The 18,946-nt window shown below is 44.4% G+C and overlaps 1 protein-coding gene across 1 annotated transcript in view; it reads right to left on the bottom strand.

The window, feature by feature from the left end:
• The window catches only part of IGFBP7 (insulin like growth factor binding protein 7), a 78,311-nt gene extending 68,444 nt beyond the window's left edge, over positions 1-9,867 (bottom strand). Inside the window, exon 1 of the mRNA XM_081226970.1 lies at positions 9,345-9,867. Coding sequence (XP_081083096.1) covers positions 9,345-9,819 — 475 coding nt within the window. The 5' untranslated portion in view covers positions 9,820-9,867. The remainder of the gene's footprint in view (positions 1-9,344) is intronic.
• Between the last annotated feature and the right edge of the window lie 9,079 nt (positions 9,868-18,946).

The raw sequence follows: 18,946 nt of genomic DNA, 5'->3' as shown, positions 1-18,946 counted from the left end.
AAGAGCAAGAACAAGAGCTAGATGGAAGTTTCCAGGGATTTGTTTATAAGAACATTATACTGCTATTTTGTTTGCATAGATCTAAACACAGGTTTCAGATCTAACCTAGAGATAGTTTGGATTGGTCAAAGTTAAGACATCAACACGACACAGTCAAGGCACTTATAAACTAACTCATACCAGGGTTTATGACGCTAATAACAATAAAAACTGAAATGAAAACAGCATTTAATGAGACTTTACTATATGCCAGGTACCAGTGCTTTTCATGTATCTCATTTAAGCTCCCAACAACCCTAAGTGGCCGACATTATTATTATACTTGATTTGCAAGTAAGAAAACTATGAATCAAGGAGGTTAGAGTCACACAAACAGTTAAGTGGCGGAGAGGAATTTGACTCAGGTGGTCCGAGTCCAAAGTTCACATACTCACCCCTCTGCTGTATTTCCCCACGCATACCAGCCACGTTTTGGTTTCTGGTGACCAGCATAGTCACAAGAGTTGAAGACAAGGGTCAGGCCTGGGGTCAGCCTTGGGGACCTGTTAAGCCCATGGTCACCATGGGATGTGGCCATCTCCCCAACCCTCTGGACTGGACCTGAGAGGGGTCACAGGGTTTGGGGCTGATAACACGGAAGGGATTAGGCTCCTAAGACATCTGAAAAACTGCATCCCAAAGGAGTATCAAGAAGAGAAGGGACAGCCAACTCCTGGCTGATGTGGACCGAGCTGGCTGCCTTATAGGGGTGGCACACCAAGTGTCTGCGTCTTCACTGTCTTGTGGGAGAAGCCAGGAGATGGCTCATGAGTCTGGGGATGGAGCTGAGGGAGCAGACTGAGCAGAGTTCACCATTTATAAAGTTGCTGGCCAGGCTCTGTAGCTAAGAAAGGGGTGGGAGGTGGAGAAAGAACACCACATTTCTTTGCACTCAGTCAGACAGGAAAAAGGGGCAGCGTGTAATGACAGGCCAGGCAGAGCAGGTGAAAAGAAAGAGGCTTCAGATGAGGTGGGGCTGACAACCCGCCCACATCACGACTGGGTCCTGAACAGGCCTGCCCTGGCCCTGACAGTTATCTTCTAGTGAATCAAAGGCTCTGTGGTGTAGAAAGAGCCAAGCTGGATCAGCTTCTGTCTTCTGCTCTGCAGGTCTGATCTGAGACACACCTGAGCAGAGAGCGGCCTCTGGCTCCACAGTCCTGACTTGTCAAAACTCAGGCAGCATCTTCATTTCTGCCCCAGCCTGCCCTCTCCAGCTGGGCTGAGCATCTCTAATAAGCGGTCTCGCTGCACGGATCCCTGGCCTCACCTCCTCTAACTCAGAGCTGCGCTGCCGCCTGAGCACTTCATTCTGGATCACGCGCTCTACGGCTTCCTGAGGGGTGTCCCCCGGAAGCCAGGGCTGCAGTGTAATTGCTGCAGCTGCTATTGAAATTCACTTTTGGATTTCCGTTCCCTGAGCAGAAAGTTCTGAAAGCTCCCAGGGAGAAGGGAGCAGGCTTTGCATCCTGCAGGCTCCGGCTATCCTGACAAATTCCTAAAGCCTCATTTCTGTGTGGTCTCTTTCAAAACCTTCTGAAGGTTCCAGGAGATCTATTTCTTGATAACTTTTTCTCCCTTGCTTGAGGTCTGGGCCAGAAGAGAGCTGAACAGATGTTAGATCTGAAGCTTTCCCAATTCAACCACTTGACCACCGGCCTGCTAATCTGCCCTAATGTAAATGAAATGTCTTTGAGCTTTTCTCACTCAGAAAAAGACAAGATTCCAAAAAAGCTGGAGACATCCCTTCTTCAAGAAAAATAACATAAAAGAACAGGGTGATTGGAGTCAGCTGCATTTCTGCCTGTTAGAATATTAAAGTGTGCTTTTTTTCCTCTTTCTCAGAAAGTCACAATGGATTATCTTGAGTTCTCAAACTCCTACATGCATTTTTCCTTCTTCTGCAAGTTGTCACTTGACTGACAAAAAATATGCTTCAGTCCCTAAAACTGCAAATTCCCTGAAGAGAGTACTGACCTACAGTGAACTACAGCTCAGATGTGGAGTAAATGTTATTTTCCCAACTAGGAATATTGATGGCTCCATGCTGGGGGCAGGCCTCAGTCAGCACTCAAGGGCTAAAACCTCAGGTGAAAGCACACACTTGAGTGTGTTCACAGTTATCTTAGTGATTTTCTCGTATATCCTGCTTGGAGTTACCAGAAAGGCCTGGCCAGTGATCAAACACCACACACAAACATTATACCCCAAGAGGTCCTGCTTGGGAAAATATCCAGGTCAGCTGCCCCCAGCATACTGGATCTATAAGAGCCTCTTGGCTGCAATTAAAGACACTGGCTCTCCGATTTCCAATCTGGCCCTGGAAGGCCTGACTCTAGACTCTGGGCTCAGCGATCTGTACAAAGGCGCCTCAGAGACACTCATTCATTGAAGACATACCATTTTTTGCTAAATATATTATGACATTTATTACAAGGTATACCACATAACCACAAAAAGCCAATTAAACTATGATACCAATGCTGTTATCATATAGAATTTCTCTTTTATGCTATTGAAAGAGCTCTTTTAGAGCAGTTTAGATGGGAATGTATCACATATCCCCCTTGTCAATCCATCAAAAGGCAAACAGAAGCAAGATAAATTCATTAAGCTCTTCCTAATGCTTTTTCACACCCAAGAGTTTGACTTTGTGAATCCCTTTTGTTTTAAGCTGTTAATTTTGAAATAATTTTAGGTTTACAGAAGAGAAAGACAGTATGTACACAGAGCCGATGCCACTGGTCTACATGCCACACTGTGAACAGCAAGGCTGTAGCAGAATTCCTAGATTTATGTACCAGAACTGCTAGTTACTGGCTGTGTGATGGCTGACCTTCAGTTCCTTATTTGGAAACTGGGATAATAATTCCCCTTATCTTCCAAGGCTGTTGTGAGGTTTTGGAGGAAACATCCACAGAAACCCTAAGTACTGCACAAACATCAGTTATCATTAACACACCCTACAAGGCACTATGTAGAGTTTTGGCCCCAAAGGAGTTTACAGTCTAGTCAATAATGGTTCTTTACATTTACTTGGTGCTGCAGTTTTACACAGTGACTTCATATCCATTCTATAATCTGACCTTCGCAATGATCCTGTGAAGTAGGTAGACTACACTGTGCCTTCATTTATTATATATGTTATCCTGAGGTTTGGAGGGGGTTCCTTTTTTTGTTTGTTTGTTTTTGTTTTTACGGTATGCGGGCCTCTCACTCTCGTGGCCTCTCCCGTTGTGGAGCACAGGCTCCGGACGCGCAGGCTCAGCGGCCATGGCTCATGGGCCCAGCCGCTCTGCGGCATGTGGGATCCTCCCGGACCGGGGCACGAACCCGTGTCCCCTGCATTGGCAGGCGGACTCTCAACCACTGCGCCACCAGGGAAGCCCGGGGGTTCCTTTTTCATAGTGGTTAACTCTACTTTGAGCATGTTGGCTTGTCCTTGGCCTTGCCAACACTCTTACTGTAAGTAACTTCAGACCATGTGAACGGGGCTTTGTCAACAGTGGGTTACTAGGTCTGTCTAACCTGGTCTGAACCTTTCTTATTTTTCAGACACCAAACTTTGCAACCTGGACCTGCTTTTGGGCCCAGGCAATTTCATGGATGCCTCCTCTCCCTGGGAACCCACTGCTTGGTGGAGGCCCTGAGGGGGTGGGGTTCTTGCTAGCTCCAGCTGTTTCTAATTAACCTCACCCTGCTTTCCTCCTAGGATGGTTAAGTCAATTCAACAGATTAGCATTTTCAAAGGCACCAGATCATTTGCCATTAAACCAGCTTGGGGTAAAACAGAATTCAACCATTTTACACATTAATTTTAAGTCAAGAATAAAACACCCCTCCCTCCATTATCAACCTTTTTTTTTTTCTCCTAACCTCCTCACTTTCTCTTGGAGACTTCATAGGGGTAGTGAGTGGGATACTGGTGGGGTGATGGTCTATGATCAACCTGAAAAATCCACACCAATCAGGCTTGGCAAAGCTTTCCTTAGATATTTCTATAGTCCCTCCCACTCTCCTACCCCCCTCATAAAGTGTAAAGGACTCACTGGGAAATCTTTAAAATTTCCTAAAGTAACTAGACTCATTCATTTACATATTCCTAAGTCTGCTTCCATCTCAAAGCTTTTTAACAGTGCCACTCCCGGATCTAAACTACAAAAAAGGTTACACTCATATGTTCCCTGGCTTAAAAATTCTTTTGACAATAATTCAGGGTTTTTTTGTTTTTTGTTTTCAAACAGTTGCTAAAAAACGATGTTATTTATCTTACAATTAAAAACACAGATGAGGTGAGATAATTTGTGGGGTAGCTTGAGGTAAAGGAAGCACCATAATCTTATCCACTGTGGGGAGGAATTTAGAATGAGGGAAGGCTGGCTGGCCTTGGAGCCTATCCAAGGGAGTTCTGTCACTAAACTACCCAAAAGAGAGCCTTATAAGGCAGTTTCTTCTAGAAGGCAAGTCTGTAATAAACCCTGAGGGCAGGCTCTAGAGAAAGATGGAAATCGTATCTAAGGGCATCAAATAAATGTCTTCTCAGCTCAATCACTCCATAGCGTAGGTCTAGAGTGTAAAAGATCTTAAAAGTTATAACATCCTCTCCCAGACACTTCCCCTCCTCCCTTATGGAGCTGAGAGATAACCTAAAAGGGAATCTTGGAAACAGAATTCTCCGGACTCTCACATAGCACTTACAGTATCCAACAGCTTTTATTGCAAGTTCTTCCTGGTGTGCAATTTAAATGTGCCTTGTGGCTATTTAATTCCAGCCTGTTAATTCCTCTCCTGAAGAGCTGTAGAACAGTAGGTCAGGCACCTTCCATTTAATTCCCAAACCATGAAGAAACATTAACCTGTTCTTTCGATTACATTCCTTTAAAAGAATCTTTGTGTGTGTGTGTGTGTGTGTTTGAAACTCTTGTATTTTATTTTATTTTTTTTACGTCTTTATTGGAGTATAATTGCTTCACAATGGTGTGTTAGTTTCTGCTGTATAACAAAGTGAATCAGCTATACATATACATATATCCCCATATCTCTTCCCTCTTGTGTCTCCCTCCCTCCCCCCCTCCCTATCCCACCCCTCCAGGTGGTCACAAAGCACCGAGCTGATCTCCCTGTGCTATGCGGCTGCTTCCCACTAGCTATCTACCTTACGTTTGGTAGTGTCTATATGTCCATGCCACTCTCTCACTTTGTCCCAGTTTACCCTTCCCCCTCCCCGTATCCTCAAGTCCATTCTCTAGACCTTTAAAGGAATCTTAAGGCAACCTACGGAATAGGAGAAAATATTTGCAAATGATGCAACCAACAAGGGCTTATTTTCCAAAATATACAAACAGCTCACACAACTCAAACAAAAAAAACAAACAACTCAGTCGAAAAATGGGCAGAAGACCTAAATAGACATTTCTCCAAAGACATACAGATGGCCAAGAGGCACATGAAAAGATGCTCAATATCACTAATTATTAGAGAAACACAAATCAAAACCACAACGAGGTATCACCTCACACACCTGTGTCAGAATGGCTATTAGCAGAAAGGCAAGAAATAACAAGTGTTGGTGACGATGTGGAGAAAAGGGAATCTTTGTACACTGTTGGTGCGAATGTATATTGGTGCAACCACTACGGAAAACAGTATGGATATTCCTCAAAAAATTAAGAATAGAACTACCATATGACCCTACTATCCCACTCCTGGCTATTTACCTAAAGAATAAGAAAACACTAATTTGAAAAGAAATACACACCTTACGTTCATCACAGCATTATTTACGACAGCCAAGATATGGAAACAATGTTAAGTACCCATCCATGCATGAATGGATAAAGATGTGATACATATACACAATGGAATACCACTCAGCCATAAAAAAGGTGAAATCTTGTCATTGCCAACAACATGGATGGACCTTGAGGGTATTGTGCTAAGTGAAGTAAATCAGACGGAGAAGGATAAATATTGTATGACTTCACTCATATGTGGAATCTAAAAAAAATAAAACCGTAAAATAAATAAACAAACCAAACAAAAATAAACATGTAGATATAGAGAACACAGAAGTGGTGACCAGAGGGGGTAGGGTGGGGGAGATGGCAAAATGGGTAAAGGGGGTCAACTGTATGGTGACAGATGGAAACGAAATTTTTGGTGGTGAGCACCCTGTTGGGTTTACAGAAGTAGAAACATAATATTGTACATGTGAAACTTATCTAATGTTATAAACGAATGTTACCCCAATAAAAAATTTTAAAAAGTAACACCCTCCACCCCCCCCCCACAAAATGTATAAACAGAATCAGAACATAAAAAAAAAGTCTGGAAGCCTACACAGAGCTGCAGAAGGACAAAGACATCATTATGGGGGGTGTGGAGGGGAAAGACAAGGGGTTTCACAAAGAAAGTGACACCAGCTGTTCCTTGAAGGCTAAGAGTTCAAAGGGTGGAAAGATAAGTGAGGGTGTGATTATAAACAACAGCAAAGAGCAAACAATTACGGTGGCCGGACCACAAAGGGGGTTGGACAGAAGAGGCCAAAATAGAGTTATTGTGAAGTGCTAGATAGTTTTAACCTGCTACTAAAGGTACTAGCAAGGAAGACCCTTAAGAGTGAATTCTGATTCCACAAATAAAAATTAATTCTAAGGAAGAAGAGGGGATGGGACCCAAAGGAAACAAGGGATTGCCAAGAAGCTCAGATATAATGGACCATGAACAAAAGGAGTAACCAAGAACCGGAATAAAGGAGCACCATGTTCTCTTCTAACTGTGAGATTTTATTACACATCTTGGTGTCTCTATTAACTTTTTATTAAACTGAATTTTCAAATCTCCTCTTCCAGTTTCGCATGACTTCAGGGACCTCAGTAAGATCTAATGGTACTAAATTAATGATAACAGTTTTAGATTTGAGATTATTATGTCACTACCTTTTAGATAGATTTTTTTTTTTAGAAAGATGACTTTGCCTCTTATCACAGAGGCACAGAAAGCAAGCAGACCAAGGTCTCTCCACAGAAGGTGGGTAAGTGTTGACCTCAGAAAAGAAGGGACTGGGAAAAGATTCAGAGTGTCTCCAGGGCTCCAGGGCAAGCACTCTGGGAGGTAGGTTTGTAACTTGCATGGATACTTCGTTAAATCAACAAGACCAGACCTGTTTTGTGTATCCTCAGCTGTACAGAATCTTAGCACAGTGCTGACACCTGACAGATACTCAATAAATGCAGGTTAAATGAGACCAATCACCAGAAGGAATGATGCCCCCTCCCTCTCAATACTTGAGGAAGCATAACAAGTTTCCTCTGAGGATAGAAGAAGAACCCCTTTCTAGGCTGGAATAACCTAGAAAATGCATTTCCTATTCTAAAAGCCCCAGTACTAAATGGCACAGAAGTTAATGGCACTCTGACGGGTTTGCTTCTATAATTGTTAAAACACTTCCAGGAGAAATATATTAGGAGATCTGGCTTTAGCCCCTGCTGTGGGAAAGTACTCTGGTGGACCTCACATTCTTTTCTGCTCTGCCTGGCAGTCTTCTATAAATGGCCCCAGGCACTAGACCCCTTATCTCTAAATTTAGGTTGGGAAGAAAGGTTAATTTATGACAAGGTTTCCAGTTTTAGATGCTATTTCTCTTAACATTTTCCCCAAACATAAAGAAAAATTAGGTCTGTACCCTCCTGAGGTTTGCAGTCTGGAGAGATGCTGAGGATCTGGTTTTCATGATAATGAGGTTATATGACTAGTTCTATACGACTATCAGTCTCAATATTTTATAATTGCACTGTGTGAGGGTTTAGAGATGTAAATAGCATGAGAGAAGATGGATAAAACTAGCTACAGGCTAGAAGTGACGATAATACTTAAATAATCACCAAGCTATCCTTCTGCTCTGATAAGGCAAGTTCCAGTGATTTGGAAAGACTGTGGGGAAAAAGTCCCCTTGGAATGTGTAAGAAAAATGTCAATATTTGGAATGAATTCTTAAGCTATGCCCATTTCTCTTTTCATGGTATGACTGATAAATTAGACCCAAAGGACTGTTTCTGTTGGGAAAGTGTGTGATTATTTTAGATTGTGATTTAAGTTTAAGGTGATGATAATATAAATAGTTAACAGTAAGTTGGTTTCACTATTTAAGGCTTTCAATTAGTGAACTCTGAAATCAGTGGCAGATGACCTATTAGCCATGTGGACTTCTGGGAAAAACTAAAAAAAAAAAAAAATTACTTGGAAAGCTTGGAGAAAGTCTGAGCTGTGTTAAAGAAGCAACTGCTTCTGTCATTTCAGGAGAACTGCCTCTTCTCTCCCTTTTTCCTACCTTGGCTGGGACCAGGAGAGAGACTGCCAAGGTTGGATTTCTAACCTTCCCTTGAAACTACTGCCTAAACAGACATTAGAATTAAAAGCTCTTTTTTTTTCTTTTTTGTAAGTCTAGACTCTATTTTCCCCTTTCATTTACGGCAAGCTTGGACTTGTTTGGAATAAAATAAACGATCAAAAATAACCTCAAAGGCATTCCTGCTGAACAGTGCATCCTGGGGACAAATTACACAAGAAAGGAAAAAGAAAAACAAAATGGTCATAAGGTTCACAACACAAATGACATCATAAAAACATCCTTCAAAGAGTTTGTATTTTTTCGCCCACAAATAATTAGCTAGTTAGATTACTGTTTGAGAATCTGTAACTTCCAGTAAGTGAATTATTTTCCTTAATATTAAGAAACCATGAAATCCAATTTTTAAAATTCTTACAATCTAGCCAATCAAACATGGGACAAACAACTTCTCTCTGAAAGTCCTTATACTGTATTTCATCGTCAAACGCCTTTCTCCTATCTCTTGACTTCACCTCTAGACACTCAAGCCAAGAAAGAATGGAGAGAAAATGACATTTTTGGGTTCCTAGCAGAGTGGGGGCAGCTTTTGCGAATCGACTTGCCAGCTGTTAGCATGAGCTGGGTGAGCTTTGGGAACGGGAGAATCTGTGGTATCTGGAAATCTTTTCTATACATACACTCGCCCTGCAAGTCCTCACTTTCTTGGCGCACGCACCAAACTCTCAAAACCACCAAAAAAAGAGAAGGGGAGGTGTCGCCCATCCCTCCCAGCATCACGCCGCTGCCAACTCCCCCCTCCCCGAGTCGGCCCGGATGACCACGGGAGGAGCCGCGGGAACCAGCCAGGTGCGCCGGCCGCGGACGCCCAGTCGGCTCTTCCCCGCAAGGGGGCACCTGGTTCTCCCCGCCCGGCGGGGCGGGGTCGGAGTCGGAGGGGGAAAGCGCACATGCCCACCTTGCTCGCAGGTGCCCTTGCTGACCTGGGTGATGGCCTTCTCCCCGCGGCTCTCGGCCTTCAGGCTGGCGGTGCGCAGCTGGCAGCCGCTGGGGTAGGTGATGCCGTTGCTGCCGCACACCGGGTAGCGGCTCTTGCACACGCACATACCGCTCACCTCCGGGCCGCCGGCTGCTGCCCCGGCTTTACCCTTCCGCCTCTTGCGGCTCTTCACGCACTCCATGCCCGGCGCGCAGTGCCCCCTGCCGGCGCCGCTGCCCCCGCACGGCTCGCCCTCGCCGCGGGCGCACACCGGGCAGCAGCCGCACGCGTCGCGGGTCTCGCCCAGCTGGCAGCCCCGCGGGGGCAGGGGCGGGCAGGCGGCCGGCTCGCAGGGGCCGCAGGCGTCCGAAGAGGAGGAAGAGGAGAGGGGCAGAAGCAGGAGCAGCAGCCCGGCTGCGCCGAGGAGCAGGGCGGACAGCGGCGGCCGCTCCATGGCGGGGAGCGTTCGCGGCGGTGGGAGCGCGAGTGAGCCGCGTCCCGCCGGCCAGCGCTTTAAATCCGGCGCCCCGCCCGGCCGGGCCGCGGGAACCACACCCCCCGGGCGGCTAGAGCTTGGCCGCCTCGTCCGCACCGCCCCTCCCGGGACCACGGGGCTCAAGCGCGCCCCTGCTGGCGGGGCATCCGCTGGGCCCGGGGACGCTCCGTCTCACGCCTCTTCGCTTTTGGTTTTGGCTCTGAGCGCACCCCGCCGGCTGCTGCTCAGGCCCCTGCTCCCGAGGACTGCACCCCGTCCTTTCGGGCTCTCCCACAGTGAAGACAGTTCCCTCCCCTCTGGTCCCTCGACTCTCGCAGCCCGGGTATTCACACTTATTAACAACAGCTTTGAGATGACCCCATGTGTAATCCATTATATTCTCCGTGAGTCTGGGAGACCTGAGTGTTGATTGCTCTGCGGTTTGGGAAGCTCTTTTAAGAACAATTAGTTTTTCAAACCCCGCTTGGGGATTTTGTGTCCCCGTTGGCCACAGGCCCGGTGTGGTCTTGGGTGTCAAGCTAAAAGGACAAACCGTTGCCAACCACTCCTGTTCTCAGCACCTCATAACTGCTTCCTTATGCGAAGTTTTAAGTGTGAGTACTGCAACCCATGCGAGAACAGTTCCTGTCTTCAGCTTATAATATGTGGTGCTGGACCTCCATCAAACCTCTCCGGAGAACTGAGCACAGCTGGGGGTGCCACTGAGGCCCCTAAAGCACCCCAGTTTTCACCAGTCATTCCGTGAGGTTTTTGATATAAACGACTGACAATTCCTCCTCAGTCTTTCTCAAAAGTGCTCTGCAAACTCAACTTCAAAGCTTTTTTTTCCAAGAAAAAGGACTCTTCAAATCCCTCTTACCCAGACTTTTGTTTCCATGTTTATTAAATATACAACACTGCAGTGTGCGTCATTCTGCATGTCACATCTGAGTTCTTTTTTCTTAGCACAAATCCAAGGATGTATAGGATTGCTAACTCAAAGTGTGCGGTTCACTATGCCACCAGCAATGTATAGGTGTCACTCTCACCAGTCTTCCTGGGATAATCGTTGTAAATTAAATAGTCACAAAACTCAGAATAAAAAACGAAGCACCCTCTTAACCAGAAAACCTAGCACCTATTCTTTGGCCTCTCCTTAGCATATTCTAGAAAAGTGGCACTTTTTTTTTTAAAGGTCATGTGTTGACATGACAATTGTTTATAAAACAATGAAAAGTCTTTGGAGCAGACTTTTTCTAAGTATTCTTGCCTTTGTCTCTCAGTAATAGAGTTTAGAGACCCAGTCTACAGTCCCAAACTAAAACAAATGCAGAGAGTGCACTCTGATATTGCCTGTTCTATCTCAATTTTATTAATTCACTGGTCAAGGTCCACTAAGTTGGTTTCATGACCTGTTATAACTGTTACCTCCAGAACCTGAGACAAGGATTCCAGTACAAGTAGTTTACCTGAGAGGCCATGTCAGGACATACGAACTGGGGGTGGGGGGCGGGGCAGAGGCGGTAGGGAGTGAGCCAGAGGGGAAGACAGCCAATAAAGATGCTTATCAAGTCAGCTCTGGGCAGGGTGGGCTCTGTAGCCAGATGAAGCCTCCTCAGGCTCTGCAAAGTTTTGTGTATGGGGGGGCTGGGGGAGTAGGGGGCAGACACTGCACCACTAAGGGCTGTATACCACAGTGTTTTTCAAACCCTGCGTTGGAGCCAGCAGTAAGAAGGCAAATACGAGGCACAGTAGAATCCCTTTGGCGGCATGGGGAGACCCTTACTGCCCAGCAAGCAGAAGAGCAAGTAGGGTTTTTAATCACTGAAGACGGTGCCTGGGCTTTGTGTGATGACACCAATCTGGAGGACTTGAAAATAAGAAGAGATGTGGTTATTCAGAAGAAGAAAAGGCAGGAAAATGGGGCCTTTACAAAGAAACTTGACAACCCCTGCCTTCCAAGAAAGAAGATATTGTCACCCATTCAGCTTCAGTTCTGGTGAGACGAAGAGCCTAGATGTGGAGACAGGATATGTTATCTGCAAATAGAGAGCATTTTACTTCTTCCTGTTTAAGCTGGATGACCTATATTTCTTTTTCTTGCCTGATTGCCCTGGTTAGAACCTCTAGTATAGCGTGGAATAGAGTGGTGAGAGTGAGCTTCCTTGCCTTATTACTGACCTTAGAGGGAAAGCTTTCAGTCTTTCACCATTAAGACGTTAACTGTGGGTTTTTCATAGATGGTCTTATTACACTGAGGAAATTGCTTTCTATTTCCAGTTTGTTGAGTGCTTTTATCATGAAGAGGTATTGCATTTTGTCAAATGTCTTTTTTGCATCTACTGAGATGATCAATAAAGTTGTATTTTATTTTATTGATTTTTGAATGTTAAACCAAGCTAGCATTCCTGGATTAAATCCCACTTGTTATATAGTGATGTATAACCCTTTTAAATATGTTTCTGTATGTGATTTGCTAATATTTTGCTGAGGATTTTTGCATCTATATTCATAAGAGATATTAGATTGTAATTTTCTTGTGATGTCTTTGATTTTGGTATCAGGGTAATAGTGGGTTCATAGGATGAGTTAGAAGTGTTTTCTTATCTTCTGCTTTTTTGGAAGAGTTTGTGAATAATTGGTATAATTCTTCTTTCAATGTTTAGTAAAATTCAGTGAAGCCATCTGGACCTGGGTTTTTCTTCACGGGAAGTGTCTGGCTATTAACTCAATCTCTTTACTTATTATAGGTCTGTATTAGTTTGCTGTATTAGTTTGCTAGGGCTACCATAACAAAATACAACAGACTGTGTGGCTTAAATAAAAGAAATTTATTTTCTCACAGTTCTGGAGACTGGAAGTCCAAGATCAAGGTGCCAGCAGGGTTGTTTTCCTCTGAGAGTCATAAGGGCAAGATCCTCCCCACAAGGTGCCACCCACAAAATACCAAGAACCCTCCTCCCTTCACTAAATAAGACTGCTGCTTTACCAGTTATAGCTTTACATTGCTCAAGTCTGCCTTTCTTATAGATAAGATTTATTGAGATACTCAATCATAGAATTCTCCCCATCTAGAGCAAGCTCCTGCTTCCTTAGACCTTTGCCAAAATTACTCAACCAAAGCCCAAATCCCATAATAATTTCACAACTTCCTCTTACTGAGACCCCCAACAGTTCCATATGGAGTCCATTCTCTCTTGCTAAGATGGGTAATAAACCCAACTTATTTGACTACAGGTATGTTCCTGGAGGTCTTTACATGAAGGGCAATGACACATGAGAGATTTCCTTTCAGCTCCTTCTCTTCTATCCTACTTCAGCTCAAAATTCTTCTGCCTGAACCCATAGTACACTCCAATAACCTTCACTGATGGGTCCTTGTACCTGGCAAGCATCCTTCTTGGTGGGGCATCTTCAAGACTTCTCTGGCCAGGAAACTTCAGTGGCATTTGTAGGAAACCCATAGTGCCATGCAGCCTACACTGCTGTGTCCCTCTGTGCCCATCCTTCTTAGCAGTTAGATGGCTAACTGGAAAATGGAATGTTTGTCTCCCTTTATTGCAATCGTCACAAATATGTTGGCTTCTCCCCCTTTACTTGGCTTCTTTGGGTGGGGGGTGACAGGCATGGAATGGGAGGAGAAACCCCATGCATCCTCCACTAGGCTCTTATCCCCAACCTCCTCATATAGAGAGGGGGTTAGTGTGCCTGGGGGGGTTGATTGAGGTAGGGCCATTTAGGAAAATTTGAGGAACATTCTGCTCCAGTTCTTGGTGGCTCTTTTTCAGAATGTGGGGACACATAGCACTTGTAGTTTAGGGTTATGGATGCTAGTGCCATTTTCAGGCAAGGGAAAAGTTGTTCTATTCAATAGTCTGTTACAGTAATTATCTATCATCTTTATCATCATCTCATTTTTTCCCCTCTCCCTCCTCCTTCATCATCACCAGTAGGTAGATGATCAGGTGGTGGGATGGGATGTGGATGACCCTCCAAGCCTAGATAAACAGCATGTAAAAAGGAATGAAGCCAGTGGAAACAATTTTGGCACATTCCAGCAACCGGAAAAAGTCCAGCACAGCTGAAGCAAGGTGTGGATGGGGGGAAATGGGGGGAAATGAGTCTGGAGAGAGGGCAGATGTCAGATGACCAAGGGCTTTGCAGATCATGCCCAGGACTTTGGACTGGAACTTATAGGTGACAGTGAGCTGTTGAAGGATGCAGGGGAGAGGCAAGATCAGGTTTTCAATGTAGGCAGGTCAATACAGAGGAGAGAAATGCATTCAGATGGAAATGGACTTGAGAAGTAATGTAATTTTCACAGTGCAGAAGCGACCTGAAGCCTATGCAGTGCCTTCATATGAGAAACTATCAAACTCTTAGAGGAAAACATAGGCAGAACACTCTATGACATAAATCACAGCAAGATCCTTTTTGACCCACCTCCTAAAGAAATGGAAATAGGGCTTCCCTGGTGGCGCAGTGGTTGGGAGTCCACCTGCCGATGCAGGGGACACAGGTTCGTGCCCCGGTCTGGGAGGATCCTACGTGCCGCGGAGCGGCTGGGCCCATGAGCCATGGCCGCCGGGCCTGCGCGTCCGGAGCCTGTGCTCCGCGACGGGAGAGACCGCAACAGTGAGAGGCCCGCGTACCGAAAAAAAAAAAAAGAAATGGAAATAAATACAAAAATAAACAAATGGGACCTAATGAAACTTCAAAGCTTTTGCACAGCAAAGGAAACCATAAACAAGACCAAAAGACAACCCTCAGAATGGGAGAAAATATTTGCAAATGAAGCAACTGACAAAGGATTAATCTCCAAAATTTACAAGCAGCTCATGCAGCTCAATAACAAAATAAACAAACAACCCACTCCAAAAATGGGCAGAAGACCTAAACAGACATTTCTCCAAAGAAGATATACAGACTGCCAACAAACACATGAAAGAATGCTCAACATCATTAATCATTAGAGAAATGCAAATCACAACTACAATGAGATATCATCTCACACCAGTCAGAATGGCCATCATCAAAAAATCTAGAAACAGTAAATGCTGGAGAGGGTGTGGAGAAAAGGGAACACTCTTGCACTGCTGGTGGGAATGTAAATTGATACAGCCACTATGGAGAACACTATGGAGTTTCCTTAAAAACCTAAAAATAGAACTGCCATACGACCCAGCAATCCCACTACTGGGCATATACCCTGAGAAAACCATAATTCAAAAAGAGTCATGTATCAAAATGTTAATTGCAGCTCTATTTACAATAGCCAGGAGATGGAAACAACCTAAGTGTCCATCATTGGATGAATGGATAAAGAAGATGTGGCACATATATATACAATGGATAAAAAGAAACAAAATTGAGTTATTTGTAGTGAGTAGAGTAGAGTCTGTCATACAGAGTGAAGTAAGTCAGAAAGAGAAAAACAAATACTGTATGCTAACACATATATATGGAATCTAAGAAAAAAAAAAAGTCATGAAGAACCTAGGGGTAAGACGGGATTAAAGACACAGACCTACTAGAGAATGGACTTGAGGATATAGAGAGGGGGAAAGGTAAGCTGTGACAAAGTGAGAGAGTGGCATGGACATATATACACTACCAAACGTAAAATAGATAACTAGGGGGAAACAGCCACATAGCACAGAGAGATCAGCTCGGTCCTTTGTGACCACCTAGGGAGGGTGAGAGGGAGGGAGACGCAAGAGGGAAGAGATATGGGAACATATGTATATGTATAACTGATTCACTTTGCTATAAAGCAGAAACTAACACACCATTGTAAAGCAATTATACTCCAATAAAGATGTTAAAAAAAAGTAAGTGACAACTTAAATGATATATGGAATATTTTGCTGACTTACAAGAGCATGCAGAATTAAATATGACAGAGTTGAAAAAAAGCACTGTAGGCAGATGTGGCACTGAGGGTACAAGACTTGGCAAGCAGCTGGCGCCTTTGTGCCAAGAAAAAGGACCCTCTTTCTCCTGAGAAGAGGACCTGCACCCCACCGAGGTGCATGGCTTGGCAGGTGGAGGGAGGGCTGAACTTTGGCCTCACTTGCTCCCTGGGCTGGGCACCCCTGAACAGTGTGCAAACTGCACAGCCTTACAGGGAAACCCAATCTGGTGCCAACACTGTGTGTGGTTCAGAATTAGCACTCAATTAAAAAGTTTGAAAGTAGATGGATGAAAGGGAAGATCAGTTGGGCAGCTACTACCACCCACTACTGTCAACTACTACCACCATCCAGGCAGGAATCAAGGAGAGCTTGGAGTAAGTCGTGGCCATGGGGCTGGAGGGAATGGACTGTATCATTTCTGGCCCTTCCTGGATAAGTTTGTGAGCAAAAGGGGGCAGTGTTCATAATTACACTGGACCATAGGCATAAATCAAGATTGCCTTGGACAACAGGGACATATGGTCACCCTAAATAGAGGGGAAGGGATGGTTGAGAGATCTTTAAGAGGTAGAATATATCAGGCCTCAGGAAGCAACTGACTTGTGAGAGGAAGTCAAGAAAGACCTTGACATTTCTTGCATGGGAGACGGGGTGAAAGCTGCTGCAGGTTTGTGTTGGGGGAAGGAAACCAGCTTGATTTTGGACATGCTGATTCTTTACAAAACCAGATCTATCCTTTTTGGAGAGTTCTAGAAAGGGAAACAGGGGAAACTATCTAGTAATCAAATGACATTGCTCTAGAGACACTGCAGGGCTCTGACTTAGAGTAAGCCCTTGATGTTTGTTCTCTCTATATGTGAAGTCCCTCAGTGATTAAATCTTATTGTTTAATAAAGGACAGAAACTGATTTCTTATCAGCATTCTGTATCTGATCTCTTAAAAGAGCTATGGCTATGCAGGGAAATAGCTAATGATATAATTGAAAAGGCATTAATAGCCTATAAAATTCAATATTAGAGACAGAACTTGAAGGACTCTCTAGAGGTCATTTAAAGCTAGCTGACACTGGAGTGTGCCATTAGCCCTGATTGTAAGAGATAACTGAGAACTCAGGGGCACAGAGATAACTGAGAACTCTTAGAGATCATCGAGGAAGATGGTCTTGTTTGTATTCTGCTCTATTATTTGACAGTCTTTCAAGATTTCAGAAAGTCACTGAATAATTAGCCAACTTCCAAATATATACAGTTGCAAAGAAAATGTAGGTTTAAGCTCTAATCCTTACTATAGCAGATATGTCATGTGAGGCTTTTAAACCTCTAGGAGCTTCATTGCCTGGCTTAAAATTCATTATTTTATACCTTAACTTTGAATTAATGTAGACTTTTACATTTACATTCCTCTATAAAATAAATTAGAAAGCATTGCTTCTTATGACAAAAAGTAGGAAGAAATCTCTTTGGGTTATTCCATAATTAGGCTTCATCCTTTTTTGTTATGGGGGAAATGATATGATCATTTGGTGGTAAATGATGCAGTGCCCCTATATTAATCTTCCAGTTGCCTGATTCCATAATTCACCTTGGCAAAGTAGAAAAATAAAAAAATTAAAAATGGCTCCTGGGCTTCCCTGGTGGCGCAGTGGTTGGGAGTCTGCCTGCTAATGCAGGGGACATGGGTTCGAGCCCTGGTCGGGGAGGATCCCACATGCCGCGGAGCAACTAGGCCCGTGAGCCACAACTACTGAGCCTGTGCGTCTGGAGCCTGTGCTCCGCAACAAGAGAGGCCGCCATAGTGAGAGGCCCGTGCACCGCGATGAAGAGTGGCCCCCGCTTGCCACAACTAGAGAAAGCCCTCGCACAGAAACGAAGACCCAACACAGCAAATAACTAACTAACTAACTAAATAAATAAGCTCCTACCCCCAACATCTAAAAAAAAAAAAAAAAAAAAAGAATAACAGCTGATATTAAAAAAAAAAAAAAAAAAAATGGCTCCTCATCATAAGAAGCCTGGGAGAACATCAAACCAGGAGGAAAAAAAATATTTTCAGGGAATAAGCGGTTCAGTCACAAACTTAACTGTGAGTGAAACTTTGTGCTCATGAGGGGGTTACATGGGTGTCTTTGATCAGTGGTCCCCAACCTTTCTGGCACCAGGGACCAGTTTCATGGAAGACAATTTTTCCTCTGATGGGGGGGTGTGTGGGGGTGTGGGTTGGGGAATAATCTGGGCGTTAATGCGAGCGATGGGGAGCGATGGGGAGCGGCAGATGACGCTTCGCTCACTCGCCCGCCACTCACCTCCTAATGGGCAGCCCGGTTCCTAACAGACCACGGACCACTAAGGGGGTTGGGGACGGCTGTCTTTGATAGTTTGTGAGGGTGTTTATCCTGAGAGCCTCGATTCCTTCCCTTCTGAACAGATGATCAGCTACAATGTTAAGAAGTTGAGGAACAAATTTTCTTTCACTGATGCTGTTTTATTTATTTATTTATTTATTTATTTTAAGCTTGTTAAGGGATTAGAATAACACTAATAATAATGTTATTAGAATAACATTCCTTTCAATGCTGCTTAAAATTCACTTTTTAAAAAGCTGATACCCGAAGGACATGATTGTTCCTTTATTCCTGCAATGGAGCTACCTAGCTGGGATTTCAGCCTCTTAGGGGAATAACAAGCTAATTCCAGTATTGTCAAAATCCATATCTTATCAAGCTTCAAATTAAAATCCCTTCATGCCAAGCCACCTCCCTCATTAGTGCCTCCTCATGTCATTCACGTTTAATAAAAAATGATTGCTTTTTTTTTTTTTTTTTTTTTGCGGTACGCGGGCCTCTCACTCTTGTGGCCTCTCCCGTTACAGAGCACAGGCTCTGGATGCGCAGGTCCAGCGGCCACGGCTCACGGGCCCAGCCGCTCCGCGGCATGTGGGATCCTCCCGGACCGGGGCACGAACCCGTGTCCCCTGCATCGGCAGGCGGGCTCTCAACCACTGCGCCACCAGGGAAGCCCAAAATGCTTGCTTTTTAAGAGAAATGGTGATGTGCCAGAACTGAGGGAATACCGGAAAAGTGTAAGTCTCTCTTCTTTTTAATTCTTGCTGAGTGGAATTCTCTCAGGTCATTTGAGTATATTCCTATGCCTTCTTGAGAAGTAACATTTTTAGGTTTTCCCCAAGGTTCAGA

The sequence above is a fragment of the Mesoplodon bidens genome (genome assembly GCF_964165515.1).
Source record: "Mesoplodon bidens genome assembly, chromosome: 1".
Lineage (NCBI taxonomy): Eukaryota > Metazoa > Chordata > Mammalia > Artiodactyla > Ziphiidae > Mesoplodon > Mesoplodon bidens.
Note: the sequence above shows the minus strand (reverse complement) of the source record. Positions and strands in the feature narration are given on the sequence as shown.